This window comes from Periplaneta americana, chromosome 8, assembly GCF_040183065.1.
Source record: "Periplaneta americana isolate PAMFEO1 chromosome 8, P.americana_PAMFEO1_priV1, whole genome shotgun sequence".
NCBI classification, from domain to species: Eukaryota; Metazoa; Arthropoda; class Insecta; order Blattodea; family Blattidae; genus Periplaneta; species Periplaneta americana.
This window is the reverse complement of record NC_091124.1, coordinates 57,864,150-57,886,547: the sequence shown is the minus strand read 5'-3', so window position 1 is coordinate 57,886,547 and position 22,398 is coordinate 57,864,150. Positions and strand designations below refer to the sequence as shown.

Here is a 22,398-nt window from a genome sequence, read left to right as displayed (position 1 = left end):
TCTGTCACAGCAGGATATAAGGCCCAGCCAGTGATATGATGTTAATTTTCATTGCTCGCAGCATTTATGTGTCTGTTTGAATATTTATTTTAAGTAAAATATTATAGAATAACTATAAAAGTATACTAATCCCATTATTTAAAAATTGCTAAATGCCTCCATTTCAAAGAAAGAATGATTTATCCCTTAGGTGGGCCTTAGTACTCCCGGTTACCTTGCATGTCGAAACCGGTTACCATCAAGCAATGCCTTAAGACAACTCCTATTTTAAAGACGTAAGTGGTAATGCACAAGGAACTGGTTGGTAATTCCAATTTCAGTCGCATCACTTTTGAGTCTTCTTTGTTTAGCTCCGTGGATGAAAGACCTTAACTGTCATGTAGGAAACTGAAGTACGAAATGTTAACATTGCTACCTCCTGTAACAATACAATTATATACCTCTGTTGAGCGCTACACTCTCATGACTGATTTATCCCCTATTTCTCCGCCCTGATATTTATGTACTTTTTTTGTGGACAGGTGTGGGCGGTCTGCGCGACGTAGCGGTAACTGTGCCCGTCGCGGTGACCCCTGGCGACACGGTGACCCTGCAATGCTCCTACGACTTGGAGGGCGATCCACTCTATACCGTCAAGTGGTATAAGGGCAGACAAGAGTTCTTCCGCTTCGTCCCCAAGGAGCTGCCACATACCAGGGTCTTCCCTCTGCCCGGAGTCAACGTGGATGTAAGTACCACAAACTGGTTATTGTCTGAGTTATTTGTTACTGAATTTCAGCTGTACGATGATGTACATAAGATTACTATCGTTACTATTATTAAGATCTAACATGAGCTACGGCAGATTGTACGTGACAAGATGATATATGCTTCAACATGTAATTATTGTACATCTTGATTACACAACTTTTAACACTCTATCACTTCGGAATATGTATTATAAGACTTTCTTGTGTTAAATTCTAACGTACCTTGTTTACATGTTTCGACCTTTTATGGGTCATCCTCAGAACTGGTCGTTGTTGATCTTGGCGCCTCTTGTTTTGTTTACTGTGAGGGTGTGTTCGTGTGGTGTAATGCAGAGTCAAAGAGTGTGTGCTCTGAAATTGAGTTGTGTGTTGAGAATTTCGTTGGGGTGTGTTTTCGTGTGTCTATATATTTCATATTGTTCTAGTGTGTTTAGTTTCTGGCTTTTTGGTTGGATGTGTAGTATTTCCATGTCAAAAATTGCAACCTCATTCAAGAAATTAAATTACAACATCGCATACAGGACAAATAACACTCTACCAAAACATCTCCACATACAAACAACACAAACGCGTATACAAACTCAAATGTAACACCTGCAACAACTTCTACATAGGACAGACAGGCAGCTCATTTCAAACACGTTACAAAGAACACATCACAGCCATAACAAAATTACAAAACACTTCCACATATGCAGAACACATCACAAATGCTAACCACACCCACAGAGACATCAACACAGACATGGAAATTAGAATTTAACACAAGAAAGTCTTATCATACATATTCCGATGTAATTATTATTAGTTTAGATTAAGGGGAGTGACGTGTTTTATTTCGTGAAGGAAATTGATCGCCCAAGAGTTTTTTTTTTATTCTTCTAGCCGAGCCAGAGTTGGGAAATAATTCGTTTCACTATAAAAAATTAAAAAATGAAGAGAAGTAAAATACATACAAATTAGTTACGTTAATAAAAACAAAATTACCTTGTCGGGAATCGAGGGCGGGCCCTGTAGACAGCAAGCCAGCACGATACTAACCATATAACGCGATGTGCACTTTTGCCGTGCAACTGCCCTTCCATGCACGGCTTCACATTGAATTTCAGAGTCGGCCATCCGGCAGAGTAATAAGTAGACAGTGGATGCGGAATGACTTAAGGAAAAGTGAAGTTGTTTCGTATCAGAGTATATGGCACGTACCGCGCAGTCCGTCTTTTGTGTACCTGGCGAATACAGCAGCGTAGAAAACGAATGAATTCCGATCTGTTCATAGTAACATTGCAACGCAATGTGTGCAGTTGTAATATCCTGCTCAAGTATTTAGTACGCGTTGAATATGTTGCACTGATCCATTCATAATGGCAAAACGTTAAATTTGCTCAGAGATACGAAATGCAATTAAGAACTATGAGAGTGACATTTGATGTATTAACGAAGAAAATATCGTGTGTAATGTATGTAAAAACCAGAACAACTCAGACTATAGAGAAACATTGCAACAGTACATCGCACAGGAAATGCGTTGAAATAAAATCTGAGGAACTATCTACATCATCATCATCATCATCATCATCATCATCATCATCATTTAGTTTTGCGAGTCTAACGACACGTGCAACATGATGCTCAGTACAAATATTCCTCTAAAGAAATTGAGTGATCACCATTTTAGAGATTTTCTTCAGTAATTCTCTAGATACAAAAACTGTTTAAGCGATAGGCGAAGACGATTCAGCTTCGACAACTTAAGAGAATATATCGTCGTTTACTGCAACGCTGGTAATTCCATTAATGATGACGAGGACTGAAGCTTGCAAGGTATGTACTACAGTACGTTATTTTTCTTTTCCTTCTGACTGTACGGAGATACAGTAGCATGTAGACGTCGTCTGTTTACGTTTAAAACCTGCTCAGTCAATGGTCTGAATGAAAAAATGTAACATATAGTAAGTGTGCACTTACATTCAACGATAAGTCATGCCGCATCCACTGTCTAGTAATAAGACATAATTGTCAGTACTACTGCCATATACCAATATTTGGACAAACCACGAGAAACATCGTCCATAAAGAATGGTCAATCCGACGACGAGGAAACACAAATGAGCGTCCTGTTTTTCGAAACGCATATGTTAAGGGACTAGTGACGAGGGAATCAAGATGTAAAACGGGAGAACCCCGACGAAAACCCTCACAACCTTCACTTTTTCCAGAGAAATGAACTCCGACATCGTTGGTATTTAAATTCGGGTTCCCAATGGTCTCAGTCAAAATTTTTTCAACGGATCTACAGCGACTTGATGAGGACTATACAATAGCTTCAGCTTCCATGCTAAAAAAATTGTTGGTGGACAAATTTAACTATTGGCACTAAAATATTAATTTAAATTCGAAGAAAAAAATGTGTTTTGTTAATTAATTCGGTATTACATAAATGTTACGTTAGTATCTTAGAAGTGAAATCACTCAGATGAGCATGATGATATTGAAGCTTTGATGTTCTTGCACGATGATGTCAGCTATAATTATCCCACCTACGAGAGATAATGATATGGTTCAGTGGCTTGTGTTATAAGTCACTGCCATTGTGCAATTGATTTGTTTCAGGACTGCTCTCTCTCTTTCTCTCTCTCTCTCTCTCTCTCTCACAGCATTTGAGTTCAGAACCTATGATGTACGTTTGTGCCCGATTATTGCCTTGTGGTACTATCCCCATGATGTATCTGTGCATTAGTATAACGAGACGAATTCACCCATGAGTTATTATAACCAGGTACGTCACACAACTGTCGCGACCACTTGCCCTGTAGCTCTTCTTGCTACAGTTTTCATTGCGGTCTGCAAAGAGAAAATACAGTGTTACTATAAATCATATTTCTGATTACAGACTTGAATAACTATCGTTAGGAGACACTAGAAACATGATATTGGTATCAATGGAAAGATAAAATCAAATACGTTTTGTTATCCGTTCGATTAAATCACATGTGCTACTCTTAAATCAGCAAAAATTAGAAGACATGAAATTGGCATCAACAGAAACAGAAACTCCAACAATTTTTAAAATGTTTCACTGGAAAAAATGAAACATGAAACAGAAAGAGAAACATTTGGTTCACAACCGTAAGTAAGTCACATGTGCACAATGTGAGCTCCTTGTGTCATACGACACACATCAAGTCTGTAGTCAATTTCCTGACATACACTTTGTAGCATTGAATCATCCGCCAGTGCAATGGCCTCTGTGATGCGAATACGAAGATCCTCAATGGTAGGTAGTAATGGTGGCTGATACACTTGTTGTTTTATAAAACCCCACAGAAAAAATCACAAGGAGTGATGTCGGGGGAACGTGGAGGCCAATGCAAACATTCTAAATCTTCACGGTCAACACGTCCAATCCATCTCCTTGGAAGTCGTGTATTCAGTTTGTTTCTGACATCTAAGTTGCATCTCCTCACAGAAAGACTGTCGCTTGGCTTTGTCGTCTGGTTTCAGAGTCTGCAACAATTGCAGACGGTATGGATGGAACTTCAAACATTTGCGTAAAATCTTCCACACAGTTTGTTGGGGGATTTCTCTACTGGCTTTTACTGTGGATTTCTGTGGTCTTCGTGTGAAACTCTCTCTCATACGCTCCACATTCGCCTCACTTACAGATGGACGACCGGTTGACTTCCGCTTACAGATGCATCCCCTCGTTTTGAAGTCAGCGTACCACTTACGGATACTGGACCCACTGGGTGGATCAACACCAAATTTTCATCTAAAATTGCGTTGTACAGTGACAACAGACTGGGATATGTGAAAATCTAACACACAAAATGTCCTCCTGTCTTCGTTTGCAGCCATTTTTCTGTTATATCGTCTTCTTGCAATGAAATTAATAAATATGCGGCAGGTTCACCAACATAACAAAACATATTTGAGTTTCTTTTTCCATTGATACCAATATTATGTTCTTAAGTGTCTCCTAACGATAGTTATTCCAGTTTGTAATCGGAAAGATCATTTATAGTAACACTGTATTGTGATGAATCGAAGAATGTATTTTTAAGTAATTGAAGGGTTTCTGGAAGAAACAACTAATGTCAGAAAATTCCAAAAATGAGATATTAGTATTACTGTAAGAACAGATACTGTATTTTCCTATATGCATAACGTGTTCCACGAAAGCAGGCATAGTCATGGAGATGGAAGACCATGAAATATTGGTACTTCTGTAAAAACAAACATTGTCAGTAAGCTTTCTCATAGATGACGGTAGTAATAAGAAAAATAATAATCTTAGGTCGTATTACTGTGAAGGAGAATAGTACCATTGAGAAAGGAGTTTGCATTTTCTTTCGGACACGAATTTGAAATCCAATTGACTAGAAGATTCAAAGAATAATGTGAGTAGATTAGGACTAGAATGGTTATGGAATGAAATTGAGGTAATGAATAAATGTAATTATTTTTAAAATCGTAAGAGAAAGGTGTAAGGAAATTACGAAACGAGTTACATCAAAATCTGAAGGCATTAAGAACATTAGTTAATTTTAAGAGAATAAAAATGTCATGGGAACAAGAAGAATATGTAATAATAAATAATAGGGAAGTGAGGATAGGCTTAGCTTGGTAGAGGCTAGGAATATGGAAATTGAAGAGTCCACTGCAAGAATGATGGATGTCACTTTCTTGTCGAAAATGAACCATGACTGTCAATGCATAGCTTAAGACATATACAGGGACATCATTTTATTTTTACTAACATTTTTAATATCAACTTGCCTATACCTCTGGATCAATGCCGTTTGCTACCCCCTTCCACGACTGGAGTTCGATGATACTGGCGTAATATACAAACAAATCACTTTACTAGGTATAGGAGGGAAGGAAAGTAGTTCATCCATTTACGTAGACTAGGAAATATTGCGCTTTTGAGTTTGATCATTTTCATTAGGTTTTTGTTTAATCAAAACGCAGTGCAGTATTAACAATAAGTGTTTTTACTCACGAACTGAGCTATCCATTCCGACGTATTCATTATACATTGTATATTATACTGTCTACAGCACATTAGCGTACAATATAGAGAATGAAGTTAAAATGAAAAATAATCATAATATGGATATTTAAACACATTTTTGAAAATTGTGGCCGTTCATTTCGATACAGGCTTCAGTTCTAATGTGCATATTATCAAGCGAACAGCTCAACCGGCTTCGGAAGAGAACATTGGAGCTAATGTAGAATACGAGAAGCATGCGGCGAAAAATGATGAATCAGGAGTCGAAGAAAGAAGGCGTCACACGCAGAAAGAAGACATTGAACCAGGGAGCAAAAAACGGATCACCAAGCTAACAGACAGGAAGAAGTACACTTCTAAGAAGAGTGGCATAAAAGCTACAGCGGCAAAGAAATATGCGAATGAGAAGATAAAGAAAGGTTTAAGTTGTGTAATGATGTCTGAGTCTAGTGAAGAAGAGGGAGCTATTGATGGTTATGAATCGTGTGAGCGGATAATAGAGGTAAGAAGAAGGAAAGAGAAGGAGAGGAGTCCAGGGTTGGGAATAATAGGAGAATCATCGAAGGGGAATACGGAGAGTATAAGGAAAGGAGTCTTTGCGAGTGCAGATACAAGCGCAAGTTACGAAAGGGACTGCGGGGAAGAGAAGAAAGAGGTCGAGAATACAACTGACAACGAGTGCGCAGAGGGTCAAAGTTTAACAATTGTGGAGATATTTGAGAGAGAACTAAATAAGATACGCGAGAAAGTAGACGAAACTTATATAAAATGCAGCGAATTATGTGATATTTAAGGACAACTGTCAACGAGAGCGCAGAGGGTTAAGTTCAGAAATCGTGGAGGTTTCAGAGAGGGAACTAAAAAAAAAGATGTGCGTGAAAATAGGTGAAACTATATAAAAATTCAGCGAGTCATGTGATAGTTAAAGAAACAAGGAAGTGCAAACTAAGACGTGTGAAGTGTAAAAGTGAACCAGAGGAAAGATCTGCTTAGTCTGAGGCATAGATAAATTGAAAATTAATGATAAAGTGTACGTTCTCGAATACTGTGGAAAGAATTACAAACCAGAGTTTTGGACTGAAATCTAGCAAAGCCAGGTGAATCAAGGCGCAGTGAAAAGGAGGTTCACTGGACGCGAAAATATGCGTACGTCAAGGCAGCACGCTAGGAAGAATGGAAAAATGCATACGACACAAAACTTCAATATCAATGAAACGAGAGATGGACAATGACGATACCTGACGTCTACTTCGAGTACGAAACAGCTGACCAGAATAAACCAAGGAGGAAAACATAACGTGAGGCAGATATAAAATACTGCGGACGAAGGATTAGGGAAACAACTGGTAGTGTCTGAGGTCAGGAGCATAGCAAGACTAATGGAGGAAAGGCAAGAGAAGACATGAGAAGAACGAGTGTAGGAATGAAGCGACTACCAGATATTAGTGATTGTGAGGACTGAATAGATAGGGCGTTGGAGAGGTTATAGCGAAGAAGAAGAGTGCTAAAAAGTGAGTGCAGGAAAGTTAGGGGTGGCAAAAGTGTAAGAAAAGGAACAGGGAAGAAAGTGTTAAGTGTAAGAAGATATGGTAAGAGTGTAATAAGATAAACTATCAAACAATGAATACAATGAGAATTAAAATGGGGGGGGGGGAAATATATATGTGTGTGTACTGTATATATCTGAACAAATGTGAAGTGGAATGAGAGAGAAATTGGAAGTGTAATTTAAGTGAATTAGATATTTGATGTTTTTCAATGTTTTGGATTGGGAGTAGTAGCAGGGGTACTATAACTGTAGGAGTATTATCGAAATAAATATATGGATAGGGGTAATAGAATAGGAAATTTAGGAATGGAAGGGAAACAGTCTAGGTAGGAGGGAGAGAATAGAAGAGGATAGAGGGGGAAGGACATATAGCAATTCAGTCATAATAGAACATTAGAAAGCAATCAAGAAATTCTCGGCAAAGAATACCTTAATAGAAAAGAGTTATATGTATAAAGGGATGGTGGATCGAAAAACAGAAATGTGAAGGTCCACCATAACTGTGAATTGTAAAGTTGAATGACAAATAAATATCAAATATCAAATATCAAATAATGTGCATATTATCGCACTATAGACTATTGTACCTAATCCCAATTACCAGTTTCGTTCTTCGTACTAGTAACTCATGTTGAAATAATTCTGTACCTACTCTATAAAAGAGTACCTTACGTACTGTAAATTCAATCTTCACTTCTGCCCGATCCGAAAAGATAAAATTACTCAGACATGCTATCTACTGTCCATCCAAGTGGTTATGTCGTAGGGTCGTAGAAAGGGAGGAAATCACGTGCCAGTTAATTACTTAACGAGGCCCTTTTATTTAAGTTATTTTAAACAGTTGTATAATATTACGTAGACGTCCAATTCCTAGCAGAAATTAATGTTCTCAGAAAAGAGCTAAGACAGCCCAGCTGGCGAATAAAATCTGGTTGGGGAAACCGGGATACGACGTAGGCAAATGGATGACAGTAGCCTACCTGTGCGAAAATGATTCAATATTGAAAGCTCTTTCGTCACTGGAAAACGCGAACATATTTTTGGAACGTACTGTTTACTATGACCGTAAGGCTGCTATGACTGTAAATGCGGTCTTGGATCTGTGTGGAGGACGGTTGAACTTCATTAGTAGAAGGGGTGGGATTGAAGTACATTCAAAAACTCAGGTACAATAAAAATTGAAGTAAAAATAAAATGATGTCCCTGTAGAATGTACATACAGAGTTACATGGCATGAACACTGATGGTCATTGACCAGTAATGATCGGAAAATCACAGTTAAGCTTTGAGCGCTAAGCATTTCAAACTTTCAATCGCTTCTCCTGCAAAATGTATTCCAAATGACATCCATCATTCTTGCAGTGGGCTCTTCAATTGGAAAGCAATAGAAGTTCTGTAGAGAAGGATTTCTGCCCTTCACGGCATGAGAGAAGACGTGTTCCATATAGTATTACAATGTCAAGAAACGGACAATATGATGAAAAAGTGGTTAGATAAAAAATTTTTGAATATTAATAAATATGTAGCCTACAAGGAGATATGTAGTACAGCTAATATAAGAGAGTTAAAAAAACAAGCAAATTTGTAATGATAGTAACGTGCTAACCCTTACTCCATAGTGATGGACAAGACTTGACATAGGCGAATAAAATTGTAAAGTAAAGTAGACACTAGGTTAGCGTTGCCAACCCTCCCGTATTTTCTGGGATCTCCCGTATTTGCCCCTAACTTTGAAAAGACTTCCGGCTCCCGTGTTATTATTCTCTTCGAGCATTTTTCTCACTTATTTTTGCATAATATAAAAATTGTTATTCTAAACGTTTGATTTTGCTGTGAATTATGATTTGTAAGACAAATTTTGACGTTCAAGGCAGGCATTAAAATATGTAGCTTTTGTAGAAGGTAATATTTGCCAGAAATTGGTTTTAGTGCTCACCACTTGAATTCAAACCATGTTAATATTATAAATTGAAAAAAAAATTGCCGAGTTTTATTCTCAGCTTTCCAAGTAGTAACGTTCATATAATATCATGAACAATAATTGGACTGATGTTCGAAACAGGAATACGTCACATCTAATCAAATCAGAGCTGCAAACTGTGGTATAATTCAACTATTACGCGAGACAAAAATCTGTCTCAAAATACCGTCATTTCCCATAACTATGGTCCTGGAATACAATAGAAGCAACATAGACCGTTCGTAGATAGCTACAGTGACTTAACTTCAAACTACAGTACAGTAAAAATATAGATAAACGAGGTACTACGTTATGGAGTACAACATTTGAATGGTTGTATCGTGTACCATAGTTGTGTTCCAGGATCATAGTTATGGGAAATAACGGTACTTAGACTCCCTATTTTCTTAAAATAAGTTGGTAACCCTACCCCAGATAATATAGAATTGTAACAGGTCTGCCTTAGAGAAATATGATGGATGAATAAAAATCATATCACATCATACGTTTACAATGAAAAAGTAAAAGAAATGCCATTGAAAGTTCGTTAACACATAACCACACAAAAAAAATTATCGTGCTCATGATATGTTATGATTTCAGTAACTTAAAACGTGAAAGAAGTAATTCAGGTTGCAATGGTTGTTGGATCGCGCTCTATATTGCAAAATGAGATTGTCCACGCAAGGGTTTTTCGCTTCTCTCTTGTGATAAAAATGTGTGTATTATTTAAAATGTAGGAATTTTATTTTCCATGTTAAACACTCATAAATGTTGTGAAACAACAGGATTATGATCTGAAGTTTTCACTTACTTTCTAGAAGTTTTAACTAACTGCACGAACATACTCAGAGCTAATTATACCAACGAGTAAAACAAACTTAAAACAATACGAAGTACGAGCAATGACTGAATTAATGAGCGAAGTGTTTCTTATCTTCAGTAGGCCTATGTAAAAATGCTTAATTTCTTTCGCAATAGTCAAACAGTAGTAATACGAGGGTTTGCACTAAAGTCTATTTTAATTTTGTTGGGAGAAAGTTTCTGAAAGGGTTAAGAGAATGATGAGTTGAGGCAGATAATATTTTTAAGTTACAGGATGTTTTCTAGCACATTCCTTTCGTTCCGTAAGTTACTGAGCCCTGCTGACAAAAAATACAGCCTATTTTCTTTTTGTCTTGTTAAATAAGGATGTATAACTTTATTAAACTGTAGTATAATAATAATAATAATAATAATAATAATAATAATAATAATAATATTGATAAAAATTATAATAATTTTGTATCAACAAAAGCCGCCCTAAATAAGGGTTCGATAGATCGGCCTACTAATCAATTCGGAATGAACAATGATTAAATCAATTACGTATGTGACAATTTCAAAGAAAAAACATTAAGATAAATGATAAGAAAACATAGGAAATCATTTACAATAAAAGTTTCTTGGGTACAAATGGTTACTAATTATAGCTAAGAATAATTTTAACACATGAGATCCTATGTCATCAATCGTTGCATCAGAAATTTTAAATAGTTTAAGTTGATTCAAAGTTTCTCGTGGGATCGTGCCACGGGCATCGAACATGAGCCCAAAAACTGTCCACTGTGTGATGTGATATTGTGCTCCAAGATGCTGACAACAAGGCTCCTATATGACTTGTTTTTCACGACACACCTCTTGTGGCTGTTGCTCATGCATCTCAAAACGGATTGTGGGATCAAGAATGACACCCTTATCCTTCTGCTGATCAATTATGATGATATCAGCACGTCTGGTAGAGCCATCTGAAGAGACGCAATAAACCTCCTCATAAACCTCATAGGAAGCATTCTGACGGATTGAAGATGCGATGAGAGAACGAACCGTATTATGTCTGTTGATTCGGAGCAATTCTCAATGATGGCAGAAACCCAAGACGTGAGGAAGCGTTTCTTGCTCGTCGCATCTTCTGCAACGGGTTCAGTCAATAGTTCTACCAGGGAGAGTACGTACAACTTTTGTATTGCAGCTCATCTTAATGGTTTTCGTACACTGACTCCTCGAAAGTCCCTTTTTGGTTGAGATCCACGAATTACCTCTCTTCCAGTGAGAATAGAAAACAACTCCCAAACCTTTACTTTTCAATTTGCTCCATTGATGAAAAGAATCTTCATGCAATGCTTTTCTTACATTTGAGAAGAAATACGTTCAAAGCAATCGAAAGGTAATTCGTAATGTATTAAATTGTTAATTGCTTTGTACATGAAAATAGCAGCACCTAATTTGATAATTGATTAAACTGGTAGAACGAAAGAAAATTGATATAGAGATTTAAATGGAGTCAGATAATGAAAATCCAATAAATTTCTTAAAGCTGTATTTTGAATAATTTGTAATTTGAGATTACATTAGATTAATTGCATCATGATATGTATTTTTCTTGTAGTTGTATTGCATTTCTGGTGATGTAGAAGAGGAGGTCTGATGGCCTTAACTCCACTAGAGTAAATATTAAAAATAAATAATATTTCTCTCTATGTAAATCTTTAGATCTGGAGATAGGCTATGTAGGATGTGTGCAAGATTTTTTAAGTGGTTATTTAACGACGCTGTATCAGCTACGAGGTTATTTAGCGTCGATGAGATTGGTGATAGATGGTATTTGGCGAGATGAGGCCGAAGATTCGCCATAGATTACCTGGCATTCACCTTATGGTTGGGGAAAACCTCGGAAAAAACCCAACCAGGTAATCAGCCCAAGCGGGGATCGAACCCCGAGCGCAACTTCTGATCGGCATATGTATATGTACGTGAACGACCACAAATATTATCAGAAAATGCAGGCTCTAAATTTCTAAAATTTTATAAAAAAAATGAACTCACAATTGGATAAAAATTACAAGGCACCACAACAAGACTTATTAGAACTTAAATATCTGACGAAAGTATAAAAAAAAGTTACTAGTAATATTATTAGAATTCACTTTTCACTTTTCACTTTAAATTAAATTTTCCAAAATTAAACAATTTTCACACATATTATTTCATAACTCCACAACCATTAGAGACAGAATTCTGAAAATTTGTACAGTGATTTAACATGCATTTATGCAAAAGGTAGAATACAATAATTCCCATTTCTTTGAAAATAGAAAAATTAGGTCACAAAACATTATGTAAATTTTAATATATTTTAGATAGGACAAATAAAAAATTAATTGTATTAAAATAAACAACTCCATATGTCTGAGAGTAGTCTACTTTTCAGAAATAAGTGTTTATTATATTCAGGAAAAATATTAAAGATGTCAGAGAGACCATAACAATGTTATGGTTACCAAAAGATGTAACTGCAGATTTTTTTGTTTATTTTTTTCATACTTTGATAAAACTGGTTTGAAAAATATTATTATTAGCCTTTTCTTATACTTTTATCAGATATTTAAGTTCTAACAAGTCTTGTTGTGGTACAGTAGGACTCCAATTTAGCAGGGTTGGTTCAGTTCATGCGACGCTGCTGTCGTGTACACAACGAGTACTCGATACACGAAAAAGTTTCAGGGAAGAGAACAAGACTGAGCCTAGAAGAAAAACTACGGGTTATGCTACAATAGAAAATGGTGAACAAATAAGTAAACTTGCTAAGCGATGTAATCTAACCTTATCTGTTGTATACAGGATAAAAAGTGACAATGAAAAAATAAATGCTTTTGCAGAACTGAAAAACAAAGAGGGTAATGTAAATAAGAAAAAAATCTATGAAACTTCCTGATAACAACAAATTTGAGAGTGAAACGTTTGAATGGTTCAAGCAAAAGAGAAGTGAGAGAATTCCTGTGTCAGGTGAAATACTGTGTGTAAAAGCCTGTGAAATTAACAACAAACTTGGTGGTGATACAACACTTAAAGCTAGCAATAGGTGGTTAAGAAATTTTAAAGCGCGTCATGGCATTCGCCAGATCTCAACACAAGGTGAACAATGAAGTGCTGGATAATTTTCAGAGATTATAATGTAATTAATTTTATAATTATTTTGTCACGAAATAAGTGATTGAACAAGTGTTCATGGAAATATATTTGTTATTTATTGATTTGTTTGTTGAAATAGCAAAAATATTATGTTTACGTTTTATTCTGTTTAAAGAGATGTATATTTTATTTATAGAAGGAATTTACTTTTATGACACCTATAAAGGAATAAGTAGACTGTTTTGGTATTGTATACTTAACTACATGCTAATAATAATAATAATAATAATAATAATAATAATAATAATAATAATAATAATAATAATAATAATAGAACAGGTTCATATTAATAAAGAACAGGTTCGTTTTAATAGTTATTCTATGTCCTTCTTTATTGTACCTACAATAACATCTGAACGAGTGCAGGGGTCTTGCTGCGCGAAGTGCATCGTCTCAGGCGAACTTAAGTTTGCAAGGTATTCCTCTAAATTGGAGTTCTACTGTATCTTGTAATTTTTTTCCAATTGTGAGTTCATTTTCTTATAAAATTTTAGAAATTTAGAGTCTGCATTTTCGGATAATATTTGTGGTCTTTTGCGTGCATATACCCATAACCGACTGAGTCACGCCGGTGGCTTTTGTGCAAGAATAGTCTGTTAATTTGGAAATTCAGTTTGTCTGTTTTTAAAATTCCGAAGTAGTAAAAGAAATTCTGACCGTAAATTTTTAAAGTTCTCTCATATTTGAACTCATGAGAACGATTCCAGGTGAAATACGTACAGTTCGCATTCTGTTCACGGGAGCACGTGGGCCCCTTTTGAGCCGAGGAACCTGCTTCGCGAGAAGGAGGGCCGCACTAGTGCAGTACTGTAGGTGGCCTGCACATGTGATATGACCGCGTGTTTACAGCCAGATAAACGTAATTAAGCGTGTAGTTTGTCCGCTGTATGGACTCCATACACTATTTGAAAACACGGTCGCTTCGGAATCGATGCGATGCTTCGTGGGACACTGTATTGCGTGTTTCACTACCTGTTTCACCAGCTTGTGGCTGTGCAGCATGTCCATTTTCCCATTCATAGCTATGCCAAATACTTTTTTTTCTTTACAATTGCACCGTTTTCACGAGTGAAATGCCATTTGTACTGCAGCGCACATTATATTACATATGGGCTATAAACAGTGGACCGTAAAGTACGCACTAGTTAAGGTGCAGTTTGACATTATTTCGAATCTACGGTCGTTGGTTTCAAATGTGACTCAAGCATAAATGTTCTTCCGTTGCCAATGATTTCTTGGTGAAAAGTTTGGCGTGGTGCCAGTTCAACGCCCTATCCCATTGTGTATTTATCTAATTTGGTTTAGAGAGGCCCAAAGTAAGTATTTTGTTTATGCCCGCAAACGGAATGAATCATACGAAGCATATGAGAATAAAGAAATTCTTCATGTATATCTCGAATGTGTAACAGAGTTAAAGGTATTTTCAAAGTTAGACAATGACATAGAAATGATATGTTACATGTTATTTCGATCTCTGTCATCAATAAGAGACCTGCGGTGGTTGCAAAACTAGATAAGTTGGTTGATACCAAACTTGTATATACTGTACTTTGTCGAAAGGAGATGAAGATGGAGAAGGATGTTGTGCAGCAACTATTTATTATAATTAGAGCATTCATTTTTAGCCCCATAATACGACAGACAGCGAATGTTAAGTTAGCTGTACGGAGTATGGATGACGTCACTTGACCTTGCGTACGTACTGATACAAGATACTGGGTGTTCATTTCAAAGTGTGTCATGACGTCACTGTTGTTGGGTCACCGATTTGAAGCGAGTTTCAGTATATATGTTAGAGAAGTTGCCTATTATTTAAGGCGTTCTTCAATCTGAACTTGAGACCGTGTACGGTATAACTTGAACGTCGTAGCAACAGATGGCGGTCTGTACGGTCTGTGTGCTACCATAACCTCTTTCGAACTGTGTTTTGCGCCGGCAAGTCGTACGCAGGGTATTTATTATCATCGGTTGCGTACGGTAACATTCCACAACACAAATCAAATGCTCCGTGTCCATGTTGACCGTCGAAGTTAATGTCAACAAATACGTAAGTAATCGTCTTAACCCTCTCCCCATATCCCGACAGTACGTATTTCCAAACAGTTCACATTCCTGCCACTACCGGCGTTACCGTACGTATCGGCACGTACTCTTCAGAATGAACGCCGTACTTGCTAGCCAACTTCTCTGCCTCTTAGATTATACACCTGAGCTGCGGAAGTGTAGGAAGATTGAATTCTCTAGGCTCATCAGCTAGTCACATGACGGCATACAGCGAGCCAAGACACATTTTGAACTGAACACCCAGTAGTTGCAGAGTTGTAAGACAGACTGTCCACGTAGAGTGTCAGGATCGTATGAATAAGATTGTGAGGACTTTGGAAATGAACATATAAAATCACATGCCGACTCTATAATATGTGTTCTGTGTAAGACGTCAATAAGGGGAAGTAAAAGTAAGTACTTGAAATAACATTGTAATTCGAAAAAACATATTTACCACCTAAATTTGTTCATCAGGGTAGACAATGAACAATCGTCAATCTCTACTGACAATCAGGTTAAGGACTCGGAATTTTACCTTTATATTAATGCGAGTGTACGTGTCCAGTGTGTCCCAGCGGGTACTCCACCCCGTCGATCTGATGTCAACAAACAACGACGTGAACTCCATGTCCACACAACTGAAAGGTAAGGGGTTAAAAATGAATGCTCTAATTATAATCATCAGCATCATTGGCTTAATCGCAGAATACTATCGTCATTGAGTAGTATTGTATTGCTATTGATACGTAAAAATGACCTAATATGCGAAAATAGTATTTTGGGGCTGCATATTCGTTTCGGAATAAAATTTGTATTTCTTTCTTTGTAACTTTATTTGTTTAGGTCTTCTTGTTACTAATTTTTATATTCATGAAATTAACTTTACATGAAATATAAAATCATATACAGAGTGTTTCCGGGCTAGTGTTACAAACTTTCAGGGATGATGGAGAAGGGCACATGTATCAATTTGAGATAAGGATCCCTGGTTCGGAAATGACTGAGTCGAAAGTTACAAGCAAAAATAGTTGTGTAGAAATGAAATAATATTATTCCTCTGTACACCTTATTTATGTTTATTTATCTGTACATCTTACACACACTGCATTCATCTGACGTTGTTTACGTTGTCTACTTACAGTATTCCATTCAGTGAGCTGTCTGAGGGGAAGGGACAGGAAACTACACTAAAACAATACAGATAGTGTAATATGTAACGGACATGGTCGGTCCTGATATCCACGTCAGTAGAAAGCAGTGTATATGTACAAGTTGCAGTGTCCAGTTGATCAGTCCTAGTGAAATGGAGGAGTACACGAGAGCGGAATATGCGGACATGATTTTCGAATACGGATGAGCCAATGGGAACAGTAGGTAAGCTCACAGATTGTATCGGGCCAGTACCCACGTAGGAGACATCCGGCCCATACCATCTTTCCACGACCGTTCCAAAGGTTAAGGGAAGGAGGGCACGTGGTGCCAAATTACAATTCCATTTCACAGAACTATCTTTGCTTCTAACTTTCGACTCAGTCATTTCCGGACCAGGGTTCCTTATCTCAAATTGATACATGTAACCTTTCTCATCATCCTTGAAAGTTTGTAACACTAGCCCGGAAGCACCCTGTATACCTAACTATAATAAAATGTTTATGAAAACAATTTTGATTTCGTTTTTAATTTTCTTTTTGTTTTTTGTTTCTAATTTCTGCTTATAATAAAATTAATTTACAGGAAACAAAAATCCATATAATTCTGAGTAAAAAAAAATATTTCGGAATACAATGTCATTCTTTCTTTTCTTTTCTTCGGTAGCGAAATACATGGTGAGCTTCTCGTTTCCTGTTTTCTTGCTTCTTTTTCTTCTTTCTCCTTTCGCTTGCTTTCTCCAATTATTCTCAATGTTTTCTACTGTATCTTCCATTCCTTTTTTCTGCTTGAGCTGCAGCTTCGTCCCGGTATGTGTTTTCGATCCTTGTCACACATTTGTGATACAGTGCATGACGCTTGGCCACTAAATTGAAATTAAGAGGTGGAACTTAAACTGAGAGGATTCAATCCGGCATCGGAACTGGAATCCGGTGTGGCTTAGTGGATAAAGCGTCAGCACGTAGAGCTGAAAACCCGGATTCATGTCCCAGTGCCGGAGAGCATTTTTCTCCGCTCCACCCATCCTTAATCATATGATAACGCAGAATTCCTGCACTGAAATATCATACGTACTTCGGTACATCACAATAATTACGGATTAGGCCTATTGGCTGTTCCGTCTCCAAAGTTCATGTCGTCTATCCATCTTATTCTATGTCCTCTTGATTCATAGTCAGGTATTTTTTTAGGTAACCGATCGGTATTCATTCTTCTTATTTGTTGGTACAAGTTAAGTTTTTGTTGTATTTTTTTCAGTTAATCTAAACAAATTTAGTTGTTGCCGGATATTTTCGTTCTTTTGTGGCTCTAAAAGAGTGAGACCAGCACCCCTTTGAAGGAATTTCATTTCATAGATTTCAGTTTTCTTTTCAGATGCTCGGTTCATCGATCAATTTTCTGAGCCGTAAGTTAATACTAAGATATCTAACATTTTATAAAATATTAGTCGTGTTGAACGTCATGTTTTATTTTTAAGATCCTTCGTATTGTTCCACACGTTTGTTGAAATTTACTCATTTTATTTATAACATCTTGGTTTTTTAAGTGTGACAGATTGCAGCATGTTTTTGATCTCATGATTTAAAACTAATTGTTTTACATCTTCTGTGATCAACTTCTTTAAGAGCCATTGCTTTTTCTCTTATGATTCAAAATTTTAACATTATATTTTTCCTTTACTTGATAAGTTGTCATCTGTAAGTCATCCTCCGATTCTACCATCAAGACCTCACCGTTAGCGAAAAGCATTGACTTCAGTAATGTCGTGTCCATATTCATGCCGGCTATTTTTTTATTCTGTCATTCTTATTGAATTTGGTATTTCCAAGAAACTAGTTCGATTCATTCAAATGTGTCTCAGTGAAACGTACAGCATGGTTCGTATAGGTCAATTTCTGCCGGACTCTTTTCCAATTCACTGCGGACTAAAGCAAAGAAGATTCACTATTACCTTTACTTTTTAACTTTGCTCTACATTATCCCATTAAGAAAGTCAAGGTAAATAGAGAGAGTTTAGAATTGAATGGGTTACATCAGCTCCTTGTTCATGTGGATGACGTGAAATATGTTAAGAGAAAATCCAAAAAATATTAGGGAAAACAAGAGAATTTTATTTCAAGCAAGTAAAGAGATAGATTTGGAAGTAAATCCCGAAAAGAAAATATATATGATTATGTCTCGTGACCATAATATTGTACGAAATGGAAATACAAAAATTGGAAATTTATCCTTGAAGAGGTGGAAAAATTCAAATATCTTGGAACAACAGCAAGAAATATAACTTATACTCGAGAGGCAATTAAACGCAGAATAAATATGGGAAATACCTGTTATTATTCGGTTTAGAAGCTTTTGTCATCCAGTCTAGTTTCAGAAAAGCTGAAAGAATTTATAAAACAGTTATATTACCGGTTGTTCTGTATGGTTGTGAAACTTAGACTCTCACTTTGAGAGAGGAACAGAGGTTAAGGATGTTCGAGAAAATGATGCTTAGGAAAATATTTGGATCTAAGAGGGATGAAGTTACAGGAGAATGGAGAAAGTTATACAACTGCACGAATTGTATTCTTCACCTGTCTTATTGTTAGAAACATTAAATCCAGACGTTTGAGATGGACAGGCATGTAGCACGTATGGCTATAGTCTTAGTCGGGAGACCGGAGGGAAAAAGATCTTTGGGGTGGCCGAGACGTAGATGGGAAAATAATATAAAAATGGATTTGAGGAAGTGGGATATGATGGTAGGGACTGGATTAATCTTGCTTATAATAGGAACCGATGGCGGTCTTATGTGAGGGCGGCCATGTACCTCCGGGCTCCTCAAAAGCCGTAAGTAAGTAAGTATTCTTCTTTGGCTTATGTCACTGTAGAGGTTAACGCACAGCGATGTTTGACTGGAAAGATTGAGGTAGCAGCCCTTCCACCAATCTTATCCTGTGCATCGCTCGTAACTAGGTCAGGGGACATCTTTGTTACTAAAAATCTATAAAGTAACAGGTGTACTGCAAAGCTAATTGATTTATGGATTATAATTGTCAAGGTGTCACTTCAATACAACCTTATAGGAAGAAAAGATCAGCGACACCTTCGGCAAAAATGAAAGAACCAAGATCACCTTCATTAGCAGCACAGGCCTAACATGAAAACCGTATATGATGATGATGATGATGATGATGATGATGATGATGATGATGATGATGATGATGATGATGATGATGATGATATCATAAGTTACAACAATCTGCTTCTGCTGTAGCATATAGTGTTCATTTGGCATGACCTCGTTAGAGACAAAATAGAGATGTAACTTAAGTATCAATAGAACAACATACAGTACACTATATTTCAAGCGTAGTCTTTTATGCCTTATTTTATTACCTCCTTTATGTTCCATGGGATCTTCACTGAATAGTTTTACAAGCTTTTCGATCGTAACAAGGAATTCAAGTTTATTCCCTAACCTCAAAATAGGGTTTATAATTTTCATGTAATGAAAATGGTTGCTGCTCTGTATGGCGATGTGATAATCATGATAAATAGGAAGAGGAAGAAGAAGAAGAAGACGAAGAAAGATGATGATTCCTCGGCGGTGCATCAGTTACTTTGGCTGTCATTTTGATCCTAATTCGCCAGTTGAAACCCCACAGAACTTGATGAATTTTAAAGGGCGATAAAAATCGTTAGCGCTCTTCCTTCGGAACAGAAATAAAAGCCGGAGATTTGCGTCTAGTAGGTTTACTGCTCATAAAATAACTCTGTCTCTGGATAAAGACGGCTGCAAGCAAACTTTCAAGCTTTGCGTAAATATATATTTCTTTCGAACTTGCGAGATTGTAGCTGACTCTGAACTCCAATCGAAATGTAGCACGTTTGCAAAGGCTCCAAAGAACTTTTGAAAGGTCCAGAAGTGGGTTAATTAAGAGGTATTCTGTGGCATACAAGGCCTTCCTCTGGGAAAGACGTAAACCTGGAATACCTTATCGTAGGTTCAGGACAAGTAAAGTAACTCTGTTCTGAAAGAGGGCTTGGAGAAAAAATTATTGGTTATTTTTGTCCAACACTTAATTTCGACGCTGAGTAATGTGTCATATTTCAAAATCTACTTATCAAAAATATTAGAAAACTGATTAAAATATAACTAATTAAATTAAAGTTTGGAAATAAATTTTGGCAAATAATTAAGGAAACACATCCAAATTAGATTTCACAACATAATTTCAAAACTAGCTCCCTTTTACGCTAGTTAATGTTGGACCCTTCACCAAAATAACAAATCAGTGATAAACACCTCGCAAATAGATTCCTGCGTCCCTAAGTGGTGTAATATTAAGAGGTAGAAGGAAAAGCGAAGATCTGTACAATCATTGGAGTGTGGAAGAAATGACATATGACGCTAAAAATTATCAATTGAAATGGAATCAACATGTTCTAAGAATGCCAGAGGAACGGTTACTTTTAAAAGCAATACATTTCCAACCATAAAGAAGGGGAGATTTAGAAAGACCCTACCGCGGATGGAAGGAGCAATTTGTGTAATCATAGATCGGGTAAGTCACCCAAATCTACAAAGTGGAAAAAGAAGAAGAAGAAACATGTGCATTTGAAACCGTCTTCAAATTAGGACAAGTACTACTGTAATGTACAAAAAAATCGAGAGTCTCATGTCCATATAGATCCACCCATCATTGCAATGTAATCTTCAGCCTAAAGCAAGGTTGCAGAACTGGGGAAGAGAAGGGTGGAATCATGGAGAAAAAGTTCGTTACCCCATCCACAAGGCAGGAGACTCAATGACGTTTGTGTGACGTTAGGTATACAGATTGTTCTCTTTTCTCCGCTCCGCCTACCGTACAATGACGCGAGAGTTGAAGGGAAGGGACGAGTTATGTGTTCCGAGTTATGACGCGTGGTTCAATTGGAGCAGAGTTCTGCATCCCTGGCCTAAAGCATGATAGCAGTGATGATTTGCAAACAGTAGCAAATTAGATGGGATTAAAGAGCTGTATGCATGCGGAAACAAAAGGAAAACAAACTAAATTAGATCTGTGATTGTATTGCTCACCAAATTGCTGCAATATGTAGTCGAACGTTAACACAGAGAAAAACACATTCAAGATAAATTAAACAATCGATCTTATTAAATGCGTTTTATCCGAGTTGCGCTTGTTTAATTAACCATGAAAAAGTTTTGTTTTTGTAAACATCCGATTTGCGCTTAAGAATGTCCCCCCTCCCCCGACTCCGGATTGGATGGCTAGGAAGGATTGATATTATCTAAGTAGGCGCAAATTTAAATATCACAGAAGCATTGGACGCCTGTTTTCGTTCCGTAATTTCTAGAAACTAACCCAATAATGAAGTAAGCAATTGCTTTGTTTTTGACTTAATTTCGCTGTTGCCTAAGCATAAAAACGTTCGATAGTACTTTGATTACCTGGTGAAAAATTACATTGATGAAGAACCAGAATTTCCACCAGCAATGTAGGCCGTAGATTCACTCACTTCAAACAGAACAACCAACGCATGAAATGCATTTCACACTAAATTTGCCAGAGAATTTTATTCATCTCACCCCAATATATTCGTTTTTATGTCTACATTGATATATGTGCAGCTGAATAGTGGATAATGATCGTTCAGCAATATCACGAGGCAGGAAATAGCCTATACAAGAAAGCAGGAATTTCATTTAAGTTACTGCAGAAGTACCAGAGAAAAGAGACTTCCAGGTTAGAATATGTTAAAATTATAGCTTATTATTATAAATAAAATCTTTGAAAGTAACCTCACATTTATGAGACAAAATTTTAACCACACCCGTGATGATATGTCATAGTTCTAAGTCTGTAAAAGTGTGAAAGGAAATTTTGTGTGTAAAACCAGCTTTTCTCCTTATCCACATTCCCCCACTTCTCTAGTA

At 36.8% G+C, this 22,398-nt stretch overlaps 1 protein-coding gene across 1 annotated transcript in view; it reads left to right on the top strand.

The window, feature by feature from the left end:
* The first annotated feature begins 285 nt into the window (after window positions 1-285).
* The window catches only part of LOC138704219 (synaptogenesis protein syg-2-like), a 536,676-nt gene continuing 514,563 nt past the window's right edge, over window positions 286-22,398 (top strand). Inside the window, exons 1-2 of the mRNA XM_069832100.1 lie at window positions 286-304; window positions 522-727. Coding sequence (XP_069688201.1) covers window positions 286-304; window positions 522-727 — 225 coding nt within the window. The remainder of the gene's footprint in view (window positions 305-521; window positions 728-22,398) is intronic.